Here is a 24154-nt window from a genome sequence, read left to right as displayed (position 1 = left end):
ACACACTCTATCAGATTGAAAATACTACCTAGTGTTGCTTTAAAATGTTTAAAAAGATTGCCTTTTTATAAATCACTGATTCAAACTAGAATTTACTGAAATGTAGTGAAATGTTGTTCAAAATAAACAAACCTTATTGATTTCAGTACAGTGCTGTTTGTGTGAATTACCCTAGTGACAGTGCTCCTGGGACTCCTGCTGGTGTAGTTCACTTTTACAGCACTGTACTCACATCTGTAATGAAGGGGAAGTTACTTAGTGCAGTTTCTGCAGTGCTGAGTCCACCACTGAGTGGCAGCAATGAAAAGCTCTATTCTCTCTATTACAGGTTGATTTTGAATCTGTAATTATAAGGTAAAAACATATTATGCAGTCGGGAGGTGTGTATAGCAGGTGTTGATCTTTTGCAGTCATGTAGCCATGGCTTAAATAATTAACAAAGTCACTGTAATAACCCAAGGTAACACCATCAACCACAACATCCACAACAAACAAAACATGAATACTACAATGAGTGCTTGTTTTTTACGTTGGTGCTTAAAGAAGATGAATGTATGAACGAATTCTATTCCAGATAAACACTGAGACAGTGCAGTACGCCAGTAAATAAGCCATTTACTTTGCATTCTCTCATAGAAACCCTTGTTTTGCACCACAAAACATAATGAGAACCTCTGGAGCTGAGATTATAACAGCAATAAATCTACACTCAGGCTCAGGACGGCTGTGTACTGTAACACACTTCAGCTGGAGAGTGTTAAAGGTCCCGTAAAACCCTGGCGTATTATAGGATTACAGTGCAGCAATTGATCAATCTCACTTTTATTAGTAGTGTGTTGTTTTACTGATTCTGTGGTTGGGTTATGATCTTCGTAAACCCCTCCTGAAATGTGAGTCAGTGTCTAAACGGGGTTCACTTCCTCCTCCATAGGTTGTTGTTTCCTCTGTTTGGCCTCTTCTAGAAATAGCCTCTACTCTTCTAGAAAGGATTTAAACTGGACGTTGGAACATTGTTGTGAAGATATGGTTCATAATCATCAGTGAGGTCTGGCGGTTCTGTTGATGATTAGCTCTGGATCACAAAGGCCACTCCAACTCTTGGCCTTGGTCATGACGACCTTCATCTCATATGTAGCTGCTCTAGAGTGAATTCAGCCATGGTTGCGTGTCCGTATCTTCTGGATGATGCAGTGTATTCTGCTGATGAACCGATGTGATTCTGCCGTGTGGAGTAAGGCTAAACATTAACTCGGCTCTGGGAACAGAAACTGCAGACATGGCTTAAATGAGCCGAACACGTCTCTCAGCGCTGGCAAAAAGGGAAGACGCTAATCGAGGCAGCTGACAGGTTCTGAACCTTTGTTTATCTTTCTCTTGTTTTTTAGTATTTGCGCAACAAAGCGCTCAGTGAAATGCACATTCTCGCATGAGAAAAAACAGGCTTTTGTCTTTCCACCCACGCCAGCACTGCGCTTTTAAATCTCACACAATGGTGACGAGTAAAAAAAAAACACGAGTGTCATCCAAAACAGGCTTCATCTTTTATTTATTTATTTATCTTTTGGATATATTTATTGTATCTATTTTCTGATTTGGAAATATGGGCCGACTAGACTCTGACTGCTTCAGCTTTCTTTACGTTCCTTTAACTCAGTATTAAACATTAATATTAAGAATAAGAGCTCTCTAATTTGCCCATAAGTAGCTCATTAGCCAGGGTTTATATGATGTCCAAATGGTAGCTAATGTAATGCTAACTAGGTAAATACATTTATGAAAATACCTGCCTCACCATAAACACTTTAAATTAATATTAATCACAGTTAAACGGAACATCTACGATTGTGAGGAAACACCGCTGTAATCTCTGCATCTTTTAAGGTGGAACAGTGTGTTGGAGGAGCAACACAACTGTTGTTTGAACATTTCTGAAATGTAACTGGTAAGTTTTTATTCATTGTTTGAAGCCTCGGAGTTTGGACGCATTTTCACCTTAAGTGATCCAAAACAGCTGAAATAAGTCAGTGTTACCCCCCTATGGAGCAGGAATAGAGCAACATCCTCATCTTGGTTGGTGCTTTTCAGCGTTTGGAGTCTCTCCGTTGTCTAAAAACCTCCAGATGGCGTTTCTCTGCCGTGATCAGAGAGAGAGAAAGCCTAGCACCGGACCCAGACACTTTGTATTTTTACCCATTTACAGACACTGGGGCTTCGTAAACACATTAGAGCGGTTTCCAGAGCAAACCAACTGCAGAGCAGCACATGGAGAGCACACACACTCAGAGCTTTATAAAATGTGTTTTTTAATTACAATCGTGAAATTAAAGTCATGCTAACAGGGTCCTGCTGATGACAAGTTGCTAGCAGGGTCTCTGTAACATTTCACTGCAGGGGAGTGTTTATAAGACTGTGTATGTTTGTTATAAAACTGGCGTATATCTACATTAATATTTTAAGAGAATATTGTACTGTTCTTAGTTTGCTGTTTATGTCTCAGAAGCCATAACAGTGATCCTCCCAAACTTCTTTAGGAGAAACAGAATGAGACAAGAGTCCTGAGAGACATTAAGGAGAGAGCAGGGTTCAGCTAATCTGGAGTAAAGGTTGTGACTTTACTGAGATCTCCACTGAAACTCAAAATGAGATGCATTCAAGCAGCAGGAGACTTTTGTTAAAGTCTTTTCATCTGATGTTGTTGTGAAGGAGAAACTACAGACATATTAAGGAAGTTTCTTTTTTCTTTCCTCTGGGATTGTAATTTGATTAAAGTTGCAGTTACCAACATAATGGTAGCATAAAGGCTACAAAAGCAAAGAGAAACTAGGCAAGCCTAGCTTAGCCGGACCGCCATTAGCAAAATAGCCATTGTCACAGAGATTTTTCTGTCCCAAAATAAATACTATTGTCATTGGAAGGTTAGGAGAAGCTTTGGTGGTTCATATCAATGTCTTTGTGATATTTTTGAACAAGCACCTTAACCTTATATCAACCAAGTAATCTACCCTTGATAAAGGAACAGGGCATCGCTGGGAACTAGATATTTATTAGCCTCGTTTATTTTGAGTAACACCTCACTCTGGTCTTCTGACTTTAATAATTCAAAGATTTTGATGTAATTTCCTCGTCAGAAGGTCAGAAACGGTGAGGTGTGTCCATGTATTCGTGTCGTTAAAGGGACAGACAAGATGACTTTCTGTTTGTTTAATACATAGTAGAAAACAAAAGGCTGTGTCACAGAAACATTCTTCAAACATAAAGAAGAGACTATGATAAATGTTACATCAACAACGTTCAACACATTTCTGTTCAAGGCTCCAGAAAAAAATGTATAGTTCCTCCTCACGCTGTGAGTTTCAATATTAGGTGTCAGTCAGTCAGTAAGCGCATGTGCCTCTTCTAGGGCGGTCCGGCAATAACACTAAAACTAATAACACATAACACTAACACATAACACATAACATTTTCCAGATGTTACTGTGTGTTATGACACTTTAAGAATCATAATCAGAAATGCTTTATTGATCCCAGAGGGAAATTGCACTTATTGCAGTTGCAACCATTCATATAAAAGAATAAATGCTAATAATTAAAAATAAACAAAAAAGAGTGGTTGTGATAACAAATATGAAATATATGGAATAACATTATTGGAATTAATGGAAAATTATTGAAATATGGAATATATTATTGCACACAGAATTAAAAAAAAATATTTTGTGTGTCGCCCTTTGAAGGACTGCCACCACCTCCAGGGCGTTTTCATCTTGTGCCCAATGAATTTGGGTAGGCTCCGGACCCATTGCGACCCTGAACTGGATACGCGTTTACAGATAATGAATGAATGAACTCCCTTCATTCAAAATGCCATGCATCATCATCATATAAAAGACTCGAGTCTAAAGTAACTACAAAACTAACAAATTGCATTCATTATGGTCATAAATGTAATTTCCTGGATTCACAATCGGTTGGTGTCATGTTTACTTTATGCTGAATCACTCATGCTAATATCCATTGGAACTCTTAGAGTAAGACGAGGTGATGCAGTGCAGTGAATGTCTGGTTCCGTGTGGAAAATGGGTCACAAGCAGATGTTAATGATTGGCTAAAGGAGTGACTGCATTGGGCCAAATACCACAGTGTGTAGGACGTAGCAGAATTTACAGGTGTAAAGTGTATAGTTCCCTCCTAAATCAACACTCACTCACTATGGTTTGGAATCTCACTGAGGATGTTGCGATGATCCTTTGGTCGCCCTGCAGCAGCTCCTGGATATTTGATGGGTTTGATTCAGCACAGATCCTTACAAAGACCTCCATGATCTACACAGTCTCCACCACTGCATCTACCTGCAGTTTTAAATTAAATCTCTGTTGTTTATAATGTGTTTGAACAGAGGAGGGTGGCCCACTGTGGGTCTTGGGTCATTCCAAGGTTTGTTTTTCCAGTTCCAAGGGAGTTTTCCTGCCACTTTTACCTTTGGCTTATGTACCTGGGGATATTGGTTATTAATTAAAATGTTGTTTTAATTCCCACTTCTGTAAAGCGACTTGTGACACAATCTGGTAAAAAGCGCTGTACAAATAAATTTGACTTGATTTAAAGGTTCAGAAATCCCTGTGTCGTCCCTGTTGCAAGGAGCTTTTGTGGGGACTGGAATGCACCTATAGTGAATATCACAGTGACATAATGTTAATAACGTGATGTTGTTTGACTAGTTATAAACATTTTTACGTGAAGATTTCCAGTGACAGGAGACAGCATAGGATCCTCGTCCTTCTGTGTTGTTTTGGTTTTGTCTCACTCCCTCGTGTCACCCTTAGTCGTGCCCCACACCTGTGGGCTGTTATAGTCATGTGACCCGGTTCACAGGTGATCTTTATCATGCCTGTCTATTTAAGGCCTTCTTGTCCTGAGTGTACGCATTCATCTTTTGTGTCTTAGTGCCTTTGTGTTCGCTGCTTTTGTTTATTAAACCTCTACCCACCTCAGCATCTGCTTCTGCTTCTCCATTTGTCCCACACATCCATGACAGAAACATGAAGTGGGCAGAGTCTGCAGTGGGCTAGCGTTAGTTTCATGTTGGCTTCAGTTCACAGAAAGCGTGCACTGACCTGTCGACGTATGATCTGTAAAATCACAGTAAAAACCCTTTTGCCCCTTGTGCTGAAATCCAAATGAGAACAAGCCCATGGTTAGTGCAGATCATTGTGTGCACAGAGCCACTTCCTAAACCTCCTATTTCATCATCTCTGTTAGCCTGCCATGCTAATCGTGATTGAGGTGTATGGGCTTAACCCGGATCCCCCTGCACTCTCTGTGAACCCCTCCTTCCAGCACGTCTGCTTTATTTTTTCCACAACACCCAAATTAACGCTGGCTTTTTAATCCCCCTCTAATCAGTCCCTGGAAGCAGTGAGTCTGGGGCTGACAAGAGGAGCCTGCTGACATATCTACTAACCACCCTCACCCCCCACCCCCCTTCAAAACCACACAAAGAGATAGGAATTTTATGAGTGTAATCACGTTATATTTAATAGTAAATGGCCCAAACACACACTCTAATAAATAAAGGTGCTACAAAAGGTTCTTTGAGCGATGCCAAAGAAGAACCACTTTTGGTTCCACAAAGAACCCTTTTTTCCAATATGTTTAAATTGGTAAAGAACCTTAAAATTGAGTATGGGAACTTTTAAAATGTTGTTCAAACTCACACATCCCTTAAACAAACACAGTTCTTACTGGAACCAAAAGTGGTTCCTCTGTGGCATCGCTCAAAGAACCCTTTGTAGCATCTTTATTTTTAAGAGTGCACATCTAATTCCCAGCATGCAATATTAACATCTCATGAAAATTAGTATATATATTTTTTTGTTGCTGTTGGAACAAAAGCATGTTTCCCTGCCTTGGGGCATTTCTATTAATATCAGCTTTCTCCTGCAGAACTGTCTGAGGGCTGGAAGGTCCGGCTCACTCAGCAGTGGTTTCCACACAGGATTTAGGTCTTTCACAGTCTTCCATTAATAACACTGTGGAGAATTCAAGGACAAGGCTGGTAGTCACTGAACAATAACATACTTTCTATATTTAACCCAGTGTCTGCCGGTCATGGGGATTGAACTGGGAATGGCTAGAGTTTAGAGAACAATTCACTGTATTTATGATGCACTTTTCAATTAAAAACCACTTATAAGGACTTCTTAATTTGAGCCTAAATTCTAATTCTAAATCTAATCTTATCCTCCACAAACAAAAATTATTATTTTGTCTTTAAAACTAAAAAATCAGGTCATTTCCTTTGTTCTTCTCTGGTTTTCCATAGCATCGGGACAATTTTGTTCTGCAAAAGTACAAAAACACCCACCCACAGCCCTCTCCAGTGAAGCAACCCCTCCTCTCCGTGCCCCCGCTGTGCTGGCGAGTGGGGGGTGTTTGTGAGTAGGGCTGGTGTTAAACTTGTCGGTGATTAAGAGGCCGGGTTGGGCTGATTGTCACTGTCGGGGCTGTGGAGGTGAGCAGCGGTGGCAGGGCTCTTATCTGAGCTGTGAGAGAGGTTTTACAGACAAGACAAGCACCCCCCCCCCTCCCTCACTACCACACACATCCCTCTCTAACCTCCCCCAGCCCCAGCTGCCTGCTCCACCATCAAACATCTGAACCTGAGCATCAAAGGCTCCGCAGCCCTCAGAGCATCTGCTCAAGCTCACTCCAGTGGCCCTCCACCACTCTCACACATCATCCACCAGCTCGGGGTCCTCCACCCTTCAAACAGAACAGCACTCCATACATTTCTCTCTGTCTGCAATGATTCAGTGGAAAGTCGTCCTGCTCCTCTCCAGAGAATTTTCACTGGAGTAGCTTTGATTAGGCGTACAAATATGTTTTAAACCTTTTTTTGTGTGTAACATATAACTGCTCTTTTGTCATTGTCATTGTGAACGTAGCACATTAATACTTCATTTTTTAGGTGATTATTTTATTTAATAAAATTACAGTTGTTTTTAATACTCAACACTAGTAACCACACAATGACAAAAGAGCGGGAGAATATTTGAATCTTAAATTAGTTATACACTACACCAAACACTTTAAAACGTATTTGTACACGTAATACTTCGGTTTAGTTTCTAAATACATCAGTAAAAACCTCTCAAATAAAATAAGATCACGACAATGAACTCTGACTGAATGTATTCCAGTTGTGTGTAACTTAGTGTAGTATCTTAATAACTCTGTAGGACCATCTTTAAAAGCAGGTAAATTACCACAGCTGAATGTACTCGAGTGAATTGTACTCACATTAAATGAACTTTTGCTGAGTGTATTTCTACTAAAGTGTTTAGATACAACCATGACCCTGAACTGGATGAGCGGTTACAGATAAAGAATGAATGAATGTTTAGATACAGCACCACATTACCAAGTATTTCAACATTCAGTTACAGTAATATCACTTTTCTCCAGGTCATTTCCAATGGAGAAGTTTGGTAGACTCCAAACCCTTCAGTGAAATCCACTGAGGAAAAGTAAGGTTACTATTATTGAACATACTAAGGTTCTTTGTAATTTGGTGTAGCAGTCAAAATAAATGCTTCAGTGTAAAAACAGTAGAGTAGTAGAGTGGAAAAGTAAGTTTTCTATGAGCTAAACTACAGAATATTTCAGGACGGTCAGTTCTGGTGATTCTAAAGATTTAAATACGTAACTACAGTAATTTACGAAGCATTTCTCTAAATGTATTAATTAATTATTTTGTGAGTGTAATTGCACAGAACTATTTAGACACTTCTCTAAATCATAAACTCATTCATATTCAGTGATAGTAGTCATGAACATAAGATATTTAACTACTGCTGTGTGGTGTTTGTGTTTCTGGTGGATCCACACACAGATTTAAGGTATTTACTTTATATACACACTACGTATAGGCAATTTGTAAGAGGTTGAGTACATTGTCTGGTAAAGCAGCCACAGCTGTTGAATCAAAGCCTTGTGTCTTCAAAAACATCACATAAGAGAAGAAGGGAATATAGTAACATTGATTATTTGAATGATACTTTCATATAAAATGTTTTCTTCTTGGTTATTTTCAATACAATCTCATTATAAAGTTTTTTAATGACCGGGGTCTGTCCTTTTTCATGGAATTTCACTCAGTGTAAAAAGCAGTTGGCCTCAAATGATGTGAAGGTAAATAAAGAATGGAGATGTGAGGTTTTTTGTTGCAGCCTATGAATAGACAGCTCTGCCCTTCTGAGGGTACTTGACCTCCAGGGTTTGGGTTTGTGGCGGCTCTCGTCTGGACAAAGGCGTCCTGTCTAAAGTAGAGTGCTTTATCTTTGAAATGTTCTTAAAAGTTCAGCCACTGATCTCCTGTTTCTTTTTTTGTCTCTCTTTGTCTCCAACAGCGAACTCCAGTCTCCTGGGCGGCGGAGGAGGTAGGACACTCATTATTTACCTGTTTGTAGCACCTGCGTTTGTTTGAGCACGTGACCCTCTTCGGCTTTGTTGTTTGTAATGGCAGCATTTGGAAAGATGTAAATGCTCCTCGCCTGTTTAGAGGGCTCTATGTTCAGATGTGGTCAGCTCTTTGCTGCAGAGAGGTTGTTACATCAAGCTGTCAGACGGAATCGAAGGCACTGGACCATGTCTTGAGGCTGTGGGAGGATCAGGGGGTGGGAGAAGAAGGGGGAGGGATAAAGGCAGTTGGAAACAAAGCCTTGTGTGCCCAGAGTTCCTCTTTTGGAAGAATTTTGCACGTATCCTGACATGATTGAAATAATCATTGCACGGAAGAGTGGACAGGGCAGGGAAGGATGGATGGAGGAGGGGATGGGACAAGAATCAACCCAATTATATGATGTATTCTGATCCCAGCAGCTCTACACATGGGATTCTGTTTTTTTTTTCCCTGGATAACGAGACTGCGCTGGTTCACTTATTTCCGCCTTTGGCACTAAATCCTTTGTTTATTCGCCTGTGCCCTGGTGCTGACCAAGGCCCCTGCGTCCCACTGGGGAGGACTTGATTTGATCTACAGGCTGATGTTGGTGCTGATCAAGGCTTAGTTTTGGGTTTAAGAATTTTGTAAATGTGGTCAAGTGTGAAATCTAAGGTAGAGCCCAGAGAACCTCAAAATGGTAGGAGCTGCTTCCAGTAAACTCAGTGAAAGCTACTCAGACTCTGCCTCTTCATGCCCTGTCCTCTGGTGGGAGTACACTGCATCCTTAGATTTCATCATCATATCAAATCAAATCAAATGTATTTGTATAGCAGTTTTTACAACTGATGTTGTCACAAAGCAGCTTCACAGAATTCAAGTAAAATAAAGATTTAACAAGAAATTTAAATATGTAAAGAATGTAAAAATCCCCCAGGTGGACAAGCCAAGGGCAATAGTGGCGAGGGAAAAAGAACCCTTCAGAGGAACCAAGGCCCCCACAGGGGACCTACCCTCCTCTGGTGAATCTACTGGTAACAGTTAGGAGTCGGTGAGAACTTCAGTGTAGGGGCAGCTCCGAGGCCAGTGGTGGTGGCTGGAGCGTGGGCAGCTGGTCTGAAGAGTGGAGGAGGAGCTCGACAGTCATCCATCAGTGTCCAGTGACAGGTGGCGGTGGTTTACTCAGAAGAAGGTAGAAGGATGGAGTTAGTTGTGATCTGTGTGGGTGAATGTAGAGCAGAGAATGTGAACATTTCCAGAGTGTGGCTAATGACTCCGGCAGATCTGACTATGACAGCTTTAACTAAAAGGAGAGAACCAGAAGGACACACAGACACGGGGGCTTCCTGAAACACTGGCATCCCTCCGCTCCACCGTCAACAAACCTGAGTGATCGACACCAGAGTCTCAGTTTACTATAATTCCCTGTGTCCATGGACCCCCCGGATCTCCCGACCTTACTCTATGGGGGAGCATTAACTACCAAAAGATAAACTAAACTAATGAGTTTTTAGCCTCGATTTGAAGATTGTGACTGTGTCTGAGATCATTCCAGGGTTTGGGGGCTTTATAAGAAAAGGCTCTTCCCCCAGCTGAGGCCTTCTGAATCCTGGGAACTATTAAAAGTCCAGTACTGTGTGATCTGAGTAAACGTGGAGGCTCATAATAGGAAACAGTATCTTGAAGGTATTCAGGAGCGAGCCCATGTAGAGCTTTATTTGTTAATAACAGAGTTTTGTAATCGATACGGTGTTTAACAGGCAGCCAGTGAAGTGATGATAGACCTGGACTGATATGTTCACATTCTCTAGATGTAGTGAGGACCCTGGCTGCAGCGTTTTGAACCAGTTGAAGTTCTGCTGGTGCGTCCTGACAGTGGTGTGTTACAGTAGTCAAGCCTTGAAGTAATAAAGGCATGTACTAATGTGTCTGCTCCTGCAAGGATAAGGCTTTTCTAATCGTGGTGATGTTGTGAAGATGTGAAGAGTCGAGGGTGTGCTGACTCTCCCTAAGGCATCCGGAATTACTAGTAATGAATCTCGCTGTTTATCCCTTAATAATAATAAGCCCCATATTCACACTTCTAGCTGGTCCACTTTATTCACCAGAGAATTAACTAGCTGGCACTTAGCACAAACACAGCCACTATCATTATTGCTAGAGGTGGAAAAGGGGGTTAAACTAAACATGCCAGAACAGTCCACCGACCAAAAACACCAAGCCGACAGCGTCCTGTGTCACTGATGAAAGACTAGAGGACGACCGACACACACTGTGCAGCGACAGATGAGCTACTGTCTCTGACTCTACATCTACAAGGTGGACCAACGAGAGAGGAGTGTCTCACAGAGTGGACAGAGAGTGGACACAGGGTTTAAACACTCCAGCAGCACTGCTGTGTCTGATCCACTCTACACCAGCACAACACACACTAACACACCACCACCACGTCAGTGTCACTGCAGCGCTGAGAATGATCCACCACCACATCACACCTGCTCTGTGGGGGTCCTGAGCGCTGAGGAACAGGGGGAAGGGGGGTGTAACAAAGTATGCAGAGTTATGGAACGAGGTGTTTCTGTGTGGACAGTGGAGATGGTTTAATAAGCTGTGAGTGTAGAAACAAGAAGGTATTAGCATTCATTGCCTTTTCCTCAACACTAAGAGGTTTGTTTGTTACTGTATTTGGAGATATGAGGTTCTGCCCCAAAAGTGGCAGTAGATCACTCAAATCAGGGCATGTGAAGTTGCCCTGGACATTTCTGATCACAGTCCCCAGCAGCTGAACCCAGACCCTCAGTGTGAGACCCCTGTGAGGAAGCCATTAGCGACTGCGCTACTCTATCAGTTTCCCATCAGACTCTGGTGTGGCTGTTACGTTATCTGATGCATGTTAAATGCCCTGGACCTCCACGGTCACTTTGGCAGTCTCTCGGACTCCGATTTCTATCAGAGCCTGGGTGGGATCTCCTTGATTGGTGGTTATGGGGTGGCAGGGTGGGCTTGATAGAGATCAGAGGGCACAGGGCCGTTACAAAACCACTTAACTCAGCACCTGTCAATGAATCTCCGTGACCATGGGGTGCTGCAGAACCACTTTGCCCGTTGACACCTCTCTGTATGTCACCATGGTGCCTTCATCGATTGGTCACGATGGTTAAAGCTTTGAGGGCAATTTGCTTTCTTCATTATTTTCCTGTAATTGGCCTCTGCCTTTGGTGCAGGGCTCCGTACGTCTCAGATCATTTCTGAGGATGTTTATAATGGCCCTGAAAGCCATTTCATATCAACGTGGAGAATATTAGCAGTCCTGAGATGGGTATTGCCTGTTTACACAGCTCTGGAGGCGGTGTTTTCTTTGCAGTGTCTCTAGCTCAAATAAAGGAGCTGCATTGTGTTCTACACCAAAGGGATCCTAATCAAAGCCCACATCAAGAACATTGTCTCTGATCTAATTGCTATCCCCTGATAGCAGTGTTGCTAAGCTAATTAACCCCAAAACAATAAGACGTTGGGTCTAGGGAACCTGCCTCCGTAGCTCTTGGGCTAGAACTCTCAGCGCATTTCACAAACACTCAGATTTACAAAAGCAGCAGGTTGTGTTTATAGTCGTTACGGCCTGAACGCACTGCGGGGTAGGAAGGTTAATCCTATGTAAATGATTGCAAAATCCAGAGAAGACAAGGTCGACTGGAGCAAAGCCTGCGCAGTAAAACCCACCGTGGCTCAGTTCAGCCGTGGATGTCTTTCGTGTGGCGAGAGATCACTGGTTTTATCATCAGGAGTCTTCTCTCTCTGCACCAAGAGAGTCTCTTCTCTTTTATTTGCCCCATCTCTTCCTCCTCGCTCAAAAAACAAAGCCCGTCATCCCCTTCTCTTTATCAGCGTCTGTGTCTCTGTCTGAGATGGCTTTATCTCCTTGTCCTCCTTTATTGCCGTTGGATGACTGATACAGAAGCCCGTCTTCCCTCTCCCCCCTCTCTCGCCTGGCTCCTATCGTTTAGTGAGGTGAGGACCCCCAGCTGTGACGGGTTCATCTCGACTGAGGCCTCTTAAGAAAGACAGTGCTTTCTCTCTCTTATCTGGAAAGTGGGCTTTCGCTGCTTTCACTGCTCTCCAGAGAAGGTCCAGGGGGGATTTCTTTGCTTTGCAATGGGCTGTGAACTCTGGGTGGGTCAGAGAAACCAAGGTCATTTGTTTGTTTTGTTAAATGTAGTTTTGCGTGTGTTGATTGAGCAATAAAGCGCGACTCGCCCAATTACTGAGCCTCATGGGGTTTAAAAACCTCGGCTAAGTGGTTTCATGTTGTTGGATGGAAAAACCCCGCGCTAAATCACATCCAACTTTCAGCACGGTCAGTGGAACTCCAGCATAAAGGTTTGGTCAGCACAACTGTGCCATTGTTTTACTCCAAACTGATGCTCCAGTTACTTTGGGATGATCATGTTTCTTGCTGTAATGTAGGGATTCTGGGACTGAAGTCACCCATAAATACCTCACGGAATGAAGAAAAATGTTCATTTACTCAGCTCTAGATGAGAATGCAACATATGGCCCCACTTCAGCTTAATTTGCGAAATCACGCCATCCAGTGCAAATAATAGCCCACATTTCCAACTCTTTCTCCTTCTCTTGGTGCTTTTCCACTGCATAGTCCCTACTCTGCTGGTCTCTACTCAAGCCCCGATCTCTAAGGGGAACAGTGGGCTTTGGAAACAACGGCGGTGGTAACGTTAAGCGGTGTTTACTCATGGTGTATTGGTGTGTTGTTGTTGTTTGGGACTGAACACAGCTCCGTCATCAGTTCAGACAGATCAGTAGAGTTTGTTCCTTCCTTGTTGCAGCGTCCAGCTCTCGCTGGATTCTTTCGTCGGCCACCGATCCAAGGAGCGTTTGAACCTCTTCAAAAGACCACGGCGTTATTTTACGAGCTGCCGTCGTGAGTCGGATAAAAACAAACGTGATCTCTGCTGCAGCTGGAGATTTTACAGATGGAGAGTTGGTGCTGGTCGTCTGCGTGGCGTGGCGTAGAGTGACGACTCTCTCTGGACGATCAGCGCTCTGCAAGGTTTACACGCCACGGTTTAGTCCCTACTCGACTCGCTTTGAACCACGAGAGAACAGCCACTAAACAAGAACCCACTTACAGAACCAGGACCTGATTCACCTGGTGGAGGAGCACAAAGACAAGTCAAAACCGGCAGAGTACTGTAGGGACTATACAGTGGAATAGTGCCATCTGTGTTTTTCCTTTGCTCTTGTCTTGGTGGTAATGATAAAGCTGGCTCTTCAGAGAGAGAGAGAGAGAGAGAGAGAGAGAGAGAGAGAGAGAGAGAGAGAGAGAGAGAGAGAGAGAGAGGGAGAGAGAGAGAGAGAGAGAGAGAGAGAGAGAGAGAGAGAGAGAGAGAGAGAGAGAGATATAGTAAGCATGGTGGGCTTTGATGTACTCATTCAGACTTGTTAACATTCTCTCCATAACCATTTATTCCATTTAGTGCAGGATTAACTAGACCTCCAACAAATCACAGCACTTCAAGTCAAAGCGCCTCCCATTGAGGCCACGGAGTGCAGCAGCTTGTCACACAGCAGGCAGCCAGAGCATCACAGTGTCACTGCTTTATCTTTGTTTATTAAATAATAAAAGCATACATCATGATTAATTTAAAGTTCTCATGTTCATCATCATCACACAGTCGTCAAATCCAGACCCAGACCCAGATTCTGTCCCGTCTGAGTTCTCTTCAGGTTTTATTAATGACAAAGACACAAATATTTCAAGTGGTGTCTTAGAACAACTTCCTTCCTTCCTTCATTTGTTCATCAGTACTGGCATTCATTCATTCATTCATTCATTCATTCATTTCCTGTAAACACATCATCCTGATCAGGGTCATGGTGGGTTCAGATCCTGAGATTTACTGGGATCAAGACAAGAACATACCCTGCACACACACACCCACACACACTCACATGGCTGAATACAATCACATTCTCACAGCAATGTTCCAGCTGATGTGTAATGTATCGATGTGAATCCTGTGAGACATAAGAGTGTGACACACGGGGTTTCAGACGGACCTCAGCTTCACCAAACTCTACACCACGTTAACAACGTTAGCTAATCTTCTCCTCCATGTGTGGAGTAACATATACAGGACGTTTTGTTCCAAGTCAGAGGCTTCTGTTCTGTTCTGTTCTGTTCTGTTCAGCACAAGAAATTACATGACCCTAAAAAAGCAATCAAGCTCAGAACAGCATCATCTGGCCCTAAGGTTTGATCAGTCTTTAGAAGTGTGTCTGCGCTGAGAGGACGGCGACTGTAACTTCTCTTATTGCTTTTCTCACTTTGAACCAGAAGACAGGCCTGTTTCTCACTCGCTGAGACACATCAGCAGTGAAGGATTCATCCTGGTGTTTTGTGAATTGGGTTTGGAGCACGAGCAAGAATTCCTCACTGTACAGTTATGGGACTGAACTTGACTTTGTTTCTTTACTAGAGTCACTGCCAGTTCCACACTCACCTCCCTCACCTAGTGAGCTCAGGATAAGAGCCATGTTTTTTAATTTATTATTAATTTCACTAGTGATTAGATAATTTTAATATTTTATAGTGGGAGTATATAATTAATCATTAATAATTATTATAATAATAATTTAAATCAACGCATTTATAAGAAGATGTTTTAAAATATGTACAAAATTTTGAGATTAAACTTGGAGATAGTTTGAGATTAAAGTCTCCCAATATTTCAAAGGTATAATCAGTTATTTTGAGATTAAAATACGCAGTAGTTTGAGATTATACTCAGTTACTTTGACAATAAAGTTGAAATATTTTAATATTAAACTCGTAGCTGTATAAATTCATAGTTATTTTGAGACTAAAGCTGTAATAGTTTGAGTGTAAAGTATCTGCACATGCCCATTATTCCCTGTGGATCAGAAACTGTGCTGTTTTGTTGTTTTCTGGAATAAATAGAAAACTCTGAATACCCTGTATATTATAGTCTTTTCTCTGTTTTATAACATTTATCATTTAACATCGATTGACCGCTCAGGTTAGTTTTTATGATTAAACTTTGGTAAATAGGTGTAATTCAGGACTAGAATCGAATTCTCCTGGAGGTTCTGCATCATCAGGTTTCCCTGTGTCTCACACACACTCTAATGTAAAACCACAGTCGACTGACGTTAAATACTTGAATTTTTACGACTAAAAGGTGGACGTGTGTTTATAAACGTGACAATATTATTATGTATATTCAGAGAGAAATGTTTAACCATTTCCCTCCAGGCATTGTGCCGGACAGAGGACCAGGAGCTGTAAACCCAGACTGTCGTCCTTAAACCAGGCGTCTGACCACCCCACACTCCATTCTTGGATGTCCCCATTCTGGGGGATCCTCTGTGTGATGGTAGCACCAGTGGTGAGACAGTCACACCACTCTGGAGCCCTTTGTATCATCCACCTGCAGGTTTTTCATCACTCGTTTAATGCATGATGCAGTTTCCTTGCTCCAGCAGCTACTCTCTATCCCCAATGTTCAACTCCATCTCGTCTGAAGATGACTGTGTTCTAGCTCCAGGCTGCTGCAAAGCCCCTACATTTGTACACATTGCTCTCTTTTCATCAGCTTGATCCACTTCTGCTCCTTCCTAGCCTTCAGAAATCATCCCCCCTTTTTGCCAGGCTGAAGGGGCGAAAGTGCTCGAGCCTCCTCTTTCATCTCGTAAGGCCTGGCTTCCTGGAATCAAAGCCAAAGCATGCAAACTGTTTTTTTGTATCCCACTTCAAGCACTTTTATTTGTTCCAACCTCTTGCCAACCTCAGCCTTCCCTCACCTCACCATCTTTTCATTGTGGAGATGAAGAGCATTACAGGTTGAGAAGCAGTTCATCCTTTTTGCTGCCTCTCCATTCCTGGATAGCCAGCACTCCATCAGTGTTCAGGAGCTGCTTTCTTCCGGCTGCAGCACAACTCCCGTCTCAGCAGGGCTCTCAGAGTCCGTGAGCGCCTTCACAGCACAGAAACTTTTGATCTTCTAAAAGCCAGCATCTATTTTTCAGCTCTTTTGACCTTTCTGCTTCTGCTCACTTCTCGCATGGCGTTTGATCGTACATTTGGCTAGAAATTGGGGAAAGATTTACCCTCAGCCCGGGTGTTTCTTTAGTTTACTTTTTTTCAAATATTGAGCATCACTTACAGTAACTGTACATATCATAACAACCTCATTTTCTCACATATACAGAGGAAGATCTGGAGCTTACCATTCCACAGACTACATCCACATGTCATATCAGTGTTTGTGGGCTAGCTACATCAGAAAACATGGAATTACATCAAAATAAGTTCAGTGGAATTGTACCTCTCATCTGTGTTTATTCAAACACAGGACTAGATCAGCTTTAATGTGAAGGTGTAAGCGCAAAGCCAAAACATGCGAAGGGTGGAAAAATCAGAGGATTCAGTGAAATCAAGTGCAGAAGAATAAGAGAGGACTCTGACAGTTTTTGTAAACTGTTTCAAATTTGCCACGTTTAATAAAACACTAGGTGAGATTAGGTGTTTTTGCTCCTGAGCGCCCCCTACAGTAACAAAGTGTAATTCATTTTTGCAGCACTGTCCTGAAATCAAGGGGGAGAGAGAAGGATGTGAGGGTGGTTTCATACCCTACTCCAAATTTGTACATAGTAACATTTCTGCAGTGCTGAGCCCAGAGTAACATGGCAGAGGCTCTGTACTCTTTCTTATGGCTCAGTGGAGCATCACAGTGATTTTGAAGCTGCAATTTTAAGGTTAGAATACCTAGTGCTACCTAGTGTTGCTTTAATAACAGAGTAACATTCAAACATGATTTGTTTTGGACGGGGTTAATGTCGACTGATGGAGGAGACAAAGTGAGTTCAGTATTCGGCAAAATCTGGGGTTTATCTGTAGATGGATGTGGGTTCACTATTTGACAAAAAACAGGTCACTGTTGCACATTCTATCAGTGTGTTATAACTGATTATTAATTAATTTGAACCCATTAACAACATAATTCATGTATGTTTATGGTATTAATACATAGGTTTTTGACCCTTTATAAACCCTTATAAATGTAGTCTTGGTCTACAGTGGTACCAATTGTGTAGCAGAATTGATTCTAAGAAACATCTACATATTTATTGTATAATTAATGATAATAGCATAAACACTTTAAAATGTGCAGTTATTTGTTTCATGAACAGATTTTAGGCTAAACATCACACACTGGCTCCTTTATAAATGCAGAGTTAAGCAGAAGAATAAACAGAAGGAACAAATAGTTTAAATCAATAACTGCACAGATGTACGGTTTAGTTTTCCTCTGGATCTTCTCATGCTTTGGTGGTGAAGAGGTGGACCTTGAATGGTAAAATCCAAGGAACCCCTGCTCTCCTTCATAACTCTCCTAATGTTAATGTTTCGAAGGTCTTGTGGAAGTCTTTTTTTCAAGTCAAAGAGACCCATTTTCTTACAATAAACAACATCCAGAGATGAGAGCAGTGAACTTTTACAGCATGAGAACATCTCCATCTGCGACCGGGTCCATTCCCTGGTTAAAGCTCTTCAGTATGCGGTCATTAAAGGCTGAGTGTGGTGGTATGCAGGGACGTTTAATGGAACGCATCAAGGTCGAGGCACCCACAGATGGAAAAGCTTTCCGCGCAGGAACACACGCTCTCCTTTGTGCTGGTTTTCTCACTGCCGTGTGACAGTCTTGCGCTGGAGGGAGCCAAGAATAGGTTTTCGCGATCGCACTTTGGCCCAATCAGGAGTGATGGATGGACTAATTGATGGGAAATGATCACACCATTAGTTTTTGGGTGACTTCAGTGAGCTCTATATTTAGCAGGAGTGGCGTGTTGTGATGGAGGGAACAGAGAGAGAGGAGTCTATTACTCCTCAGAAGCCTCTGGAAGTTTTTCTCAGGCTTAATTTAAAACTGAGGAGGAGAAGTTTGCTCCAAATCAGGGCACACTTTCCAGCAGTTAGCGAGAGCATGGAGAGTCTGTCGATCCGTGGGAAGTGGAGGTGAATCCGATGAATAAATATAACCTTCTTTCTGAAGGACCTCTCAAGGTATTCTACAGGCCTACAGTGTGGAAACAGCAGCCGAGCTGCAGGAATAAATCAGCTTCAGAAAATATTGGCTCACAATTGGAGAAGGTAAACAAATATGTGTTGATGTTGTAACAAATCTGTCCTGAAATAGCACAGGATTGTTTTCAACACAATTTAAAGTAAAGTAAGTTAAAGTAAACTAGGTCATGTGATAAATGCAATGATAATGTAGATTAGTATCCACAATACAGCAATGAAAAATAGGCAAAGAATTATACAGGTGTTACATGGTCTTTATTTTAAATAGTCAAACTTTTCACTTACCAAAGAATGCCTTATTTACCATAGCAATGTGTGATGGGGGTAACACTCGTCTACCCAGGCCCCTAGGAACCACAGGAACTCGTGAAACTCTTAGCCGTTTTCCACCAATAGGAGTCCGGTTCTTAACCCGTGAATCATAGAACATTGGTACTCTGCAGGATTTTTTAGTATTAGTATTTTAGTGCTTATTTCGTTTTTCTAAATGAACGATAGAATATTAAGAAAAATACCTAAAAGAAAACAACAATAGTGATAACAAATATTAAATTAATATGCATGACAGTCAAAACAAAACAAATACAAACTGAAAAGGTATAGTCTGAAGCCTACCAGTCAGTCCTTTTACTGCTGTATTTACACGATACAAAACTACAACAGAGAGAAAATCAACATTCCACATTTATTATTATTATTATTATTATTATTATGATCATTCCTTGGTTTTATAATTGCTTACCATCTTATTTTTGATTTTTTTTTAACTTGTCAAGTGAGCTACACTATCACTATTACAACTACACTATCAAAACTATTCTACAAATTAAACCATTTGATGGATATACATCTATTTTTTTATATTTGTCTTTGCTCTTGTTTTTGTAAACATACCTGTATCCCTGAGTTCATATTTGCTCTCTTTAATTTCAAACAAATTCTGAACACATTTGGGAAATTAAAAGTATTGTGCTTTGTACATTATTTGTGTATTTGTGCAATTTTAAATTTATTTTTCATTTGTCTATTTCCAAAAATTATAAACTTTGTTTTATTTAAATTCAGTGAAAACGTGTTGATATCAAACCATTTCTTTAATACTTCCAATCCCCTTTCCACTGCGTTCATAAGCAGCTCCAAACTTTATCCAGAGCAATATAAATGTGTGTCATCAGCAAATAAATACAATTTACATATAACAGAAATTATTTAGGTCCTATCACTGAACCTTGTGGGATCCCACACGTGACCTTCAACTGATTTGATTTTCTTATTTATTTGTACATATTGATATCTGCCACAAAAGTAACTCTTGAGTCATGAATGTGCTACTCCTCTAATACCATAGCCCTCCAGTTGTTTCATTAATGGGTCATGAACTATTGTATCAAATGCTTTTTTAAAAGTCTATTAACACCCCCACAGTATATTCCTTTGTGTCTACTGCAGTAGATATCTCTTCTATCTGTTGCATCTTTGCCATTGACGTGGACCTATTTGGTCTGAATCAGTACTGTTCAACACTCAGTCATTTTTGTTTTTCTATGAACTTATCGAGCCTTTGAACAAACAATTTTTAAAAAAAATTTGAGAATTGTGAGAATTGCAAAGAAACAATGACTTTTGCTGTTTTCATTTTATTTGGAAATATGCCGGTTCTGAAGGACTGATTGCAGATGTTTATCCATGCATTCTGTAATATTTATGACATCAGGTTCAGTCCAATCAGTGGACCTTTTGTTTTTACATTTTTTATTTACAATATCCAATATATAATATATATTATAAATGTTTTATTATTGAATTCATCATCTTTGAACGGGAATGAATAATCCTTGTTGGAATCTACCATTTGATTGAGTCTAGTTCTTGTAAAATACTCACAACCCGTGTTCCTGAACTCTATAATCATCAACATCTCCAAGAATATTGCAGTACATCATGACAAGCGTGCAGGGTTTTATAATTTCTTATTTGAATGGACTTAAGTCTCTCAGTTCTCTTATCATGTTCCATGTGTTCCATTCAAGCGAATCATGACTTTACAGTTCCTGGTCCATGTTGATTGTACTTTTTTTTGTAGTTGTTTTTGAGGTTGCATGCTTGCCTTGAGATTTCTGTATTTTTTTTTTTTGTATACTCCTGTCCCCTCCCCTTTGCCTGCGTGAGTAGCTCAGTGTTTTGTTTCCTATTCACAAAATGAACTGTAATGGCAGGCTTGGTTTTGCTACTTTTAATATTTATATTTTTGATTTGCCATTCAAGTGTTTTCAGTTCCTCTGTCGATACGTCCTCTCCTTCTTTGCGCTCCGCTGTACTGGCGTATGATCTATGTGTGGTCTCTAATCCACTCATGATTAAGTCTTCCATCATACTGTAATGTTCAAGGTCATCAGTTCTGTATTTTCAGGTCCAGCAATTATTCTATCTTTTTCTTTAACAAGGATCTTAAGTTGTTTAACTTCCTCCATTAAATCAAGCAGCTTCGTCTGCTGCTTAAACACTTTGCTTAATTCTTCTGACATGAAGTTCAGAGATGTTCTGATCTCCTCCAACTCCTCCTCTGATGCATTAACTTTCTTTGGTGGCATTTTGTCTGGTTGCTTTTTACTTGTGATAATGCAGATTGGAAGAGTGTAGTCAGCGTAGCGGCCTAGAAACGCGATGCAGCTCAGCCTCAGTGTACTTAACGTAGCGTCTCAGTGGCACAATGCAGCCTGAATGCAGCATAGATGACTAAAACCGGCAGTATCGTAGTTTGTGTAGCACATTAGCAAAACATCTCACCCTGACAGCAGCAAAGATGGCGTAGAGGCCCAGCAACGGAATGAGGCCCAACAGCAGTGTAGATGGTGTAGCGGCCTTGGTGTTGAGTGCATAGCAGCCTTGGCATGATGTATCCTACATCCACGGTTTGGCGTACACTGCCATACAGCCTCAGCCTGCCATACCTTGTGGTTTCCATGTAGCATACATTGTTACCGCGTAGTAGGGGCGTGAGAGGGGCAGGGGGGGGGGGGGCACTGTGGCCTGGGTTCCTGTGTTGTTGTGTCTGAATTCAGTTTCAGAGCCAGATATAAGTGAATAGAGTCAGGACAGAGTCATGGTTTATCCACTGTTTACAGCTTGGCATTGCTACATTTTGAGGTTCTCTTTTCAGGAGGCAAGGTCCCTGGTAGCACAATAAAGGCTCTCAATAGGGAGTGTGTTCCCACTTCTGTAGTGGTAGCAGCTTCTAGCCTTGTAGGAGGGCATTACTCTAGATTGAGTTGTAACATTGCTGTGGGGATTTGATGGCATTCAGCCACATAAACTTTAGTGAGGTCAGGTGCTGGTGATAGATGATTAGTTTTCAAAGACTCACAATTAATTCCACATCTTTCTGTGTGAATACAACTGAATTATTCAGTCCACACTGACACAGGGAAAACACACCACACTCCTCACAGATAATGTCCCGAGGATCTCACCCAGGAACCCGAGCCCCTGCAGTGGAAAACTCAGCTGCTTTACACATGATAAATATAGTGTGGTCTGGATATTGGGAACGTACATCTATCCACACAGGAGCTTTTGGAGCTCCACACTGCACTCCAGCTGAACTTGGAGGTGTTGAGGGTGGGGAGGGGGACAGACTGGTGGCAGGGTGCTGTCACAGCTCAGGTGAAAGACAGGGTTTTTAGGACACTCAGAGCTCCACATTGCCTGTGTTCTCTCTCCAAACCAATGAATCATTCATCTCTGTCTGCTCGCATAAATCAGTCTGCCTCCCGTCGCCACCGGCAACCATATCATTAGGTAGTTCATGGCATCACTTCAGCTCCTCCACTGCTCTGGATGCTCCAGTGTTTGACTTAAACGACACTGATACACACTCACAACACACACAGTCACAAACACACACACACACATACACACACACACGTAGTCCAGCTTATTCTCATTCACACTGCATGCCTTGATTGCGGTCTGAGAAACTGTAGACTGCGATCTGAGAAACTGTAGACTGCGATCTGAGAAACTGTAGACTGTGATCTGAGAAACTGTAGACTGTGATCTGAGAAACTGTAGACTGTGATCTGAGTAACTGTAGACTGCGATCTGAGAAACTCTAGACTGATCTGAGAAACTGTAGACTGTGATCTGAGAAACTGTAGACTGCGATCTGAGAAACTGTAGACTGTCATTTTGTTAATGAATTAGTGACTTACTTGATGACTGAACATATAAATTAAGGAGAAGGAATGAATGAATGAAAGAAAGAAAGAAAGAAAGAATGAATGAATGAATGAATGAATGACACTTATCTTAACGTCCAGCCCCAGGCTGTTTACAGACTCCTGTGATCAGGGTCCAGTAAAGTCCCTTCCACAGTAAAGTTTTAAAGCTGATTTATCCAGTCTCTCGTGATTCTAATGGTCCAGTCTGGTCTGGTTCTGTCTGGGATGCAGCAGTAGATGCTCAGCCTTAAAGGCTGGATCCGGATCTTCCTCCCTCTGCTCTCCGGGGGAAATGGCCTTCGTGTGGCGTGGCATTTGTTTTCCCGCAGCACTTACCAAACAGGAAACGATCCATAATCCCGGTAATGAAGTGCGGCCCAGACCCAGTCATTTGTTCAATAAACACTGACAATATACAGTGGCCTATTTTCTTTTGGTGTGTGTGTGTGTGTGTGTGTGTGCGTGTGTGTGTGTTTGCCCAGTGTGTTTTTTTTTTTGTCTGTGTCAATGATTTGCTTGGTGTTATCTTAGACCTGGTTTTAATGTTTAATTGAAAACATACTTGAGCTGCAGAAGTCATCCTCTCTCTCTCTCTCTGTTTGTGCCCTCTGGAGTTTGTGTATATGAATATATTGGAACCACGTGCTCCACTTCTTCTCAGACCTGTGGTGATGCTCTTGTCTGAAGAGGTGAACTCCAAACTACCTCACTCTGCTGCAGAGGCTGATCCGGGTCTGAGGAACAAGACACACTTGTTTACTCTGTCTTTAAAGAACAGATAAACAGATAAACCCAGATCATTCTGTTAAGTGTCCACTCCTCGTGTCCTCTCCCAGTTCAGATCAGTTCACTCAGATCAGATCATTTCACTCAGGTCAGATCAGTTCAATCAGATCAGTTCACTTCACTCAGATCAGATCACTTCACTCAGATTAGAACAGTTCACTCAGGTCAGATCAGTTCACTCAGGTCAGATCAGTTCACTCAGATTAGATCAGTTCGCTCAGATCAGATCACTACACTCAGGTCAGATCAGTTCACTCAGATCAGATCATTTCACTCAGGTCAGATCAGTTCACTCAGATCAGTTCACTTCACTCAGGTCAGATCACTTCACTCAGATTAGAACAGTTCACTCAGGTCAGATCAGTTCACTCAGATCAGATCAGTTCACTCAGGTCAGATCAGTTCACTCAGATTAGATCAGTTCGCTCAGATCAGATCACTACACTCAGGTCAGATCAGTTAACTCAGATTAGATCAGTTCACTCAGATCAGATCAGTTCACTCAGGTCAGATCAGTTCACTCAGGTCAGATCACTTCACTGAGATTAGATCAGTTCACTCAGATCAGTTCAGTTCACTCAG

The 24154-nt window shown here is 41.7% G+C and overlaps 1 protein-coding gene across 2 annotated transcripts in view; it reads left to right on the top strand.

The window, feature by feature from the left end:
• Positions 1 to 24154, top strand: part of macrod2 (mono-ADP ribosylhydrolase 2) — a 1000902-nt gene that overhangs the window by 247499 nt on the left and 729249 nt on the right. For both annotated transcript variants that reach the window (XM_066680090.1, XM_066680089.1), the window contains exon 4: positions 8409 to 8438. In XM_066680090.1, coding sequence (XP_066536187.1) covers positions 8409 to 8438 — 30 coding nt within the window. The remainder of the gene's footprint in view (positions 1 to 8408; positions 8439 to 24154) is intronic.

This window comes from Hoplias malabaricus, chromosome 8 (genome assembly GCF_029633855.1).
Source record: "Hoplias malabaricus isolate fHopMal1 chromosome 8, fHopMal1.hap1, whole genome shotgun sequence".
Classification (NCBI taxonomy): Eukaryota; Metazoa; Chordata; class Actinopteri; order Characiformes; family Erythrinidae; genus Hoplias; species Hoplias malabaricus.
This window is presented reverse-complemented; position numbering and strand designations above follow the sequence as displayed.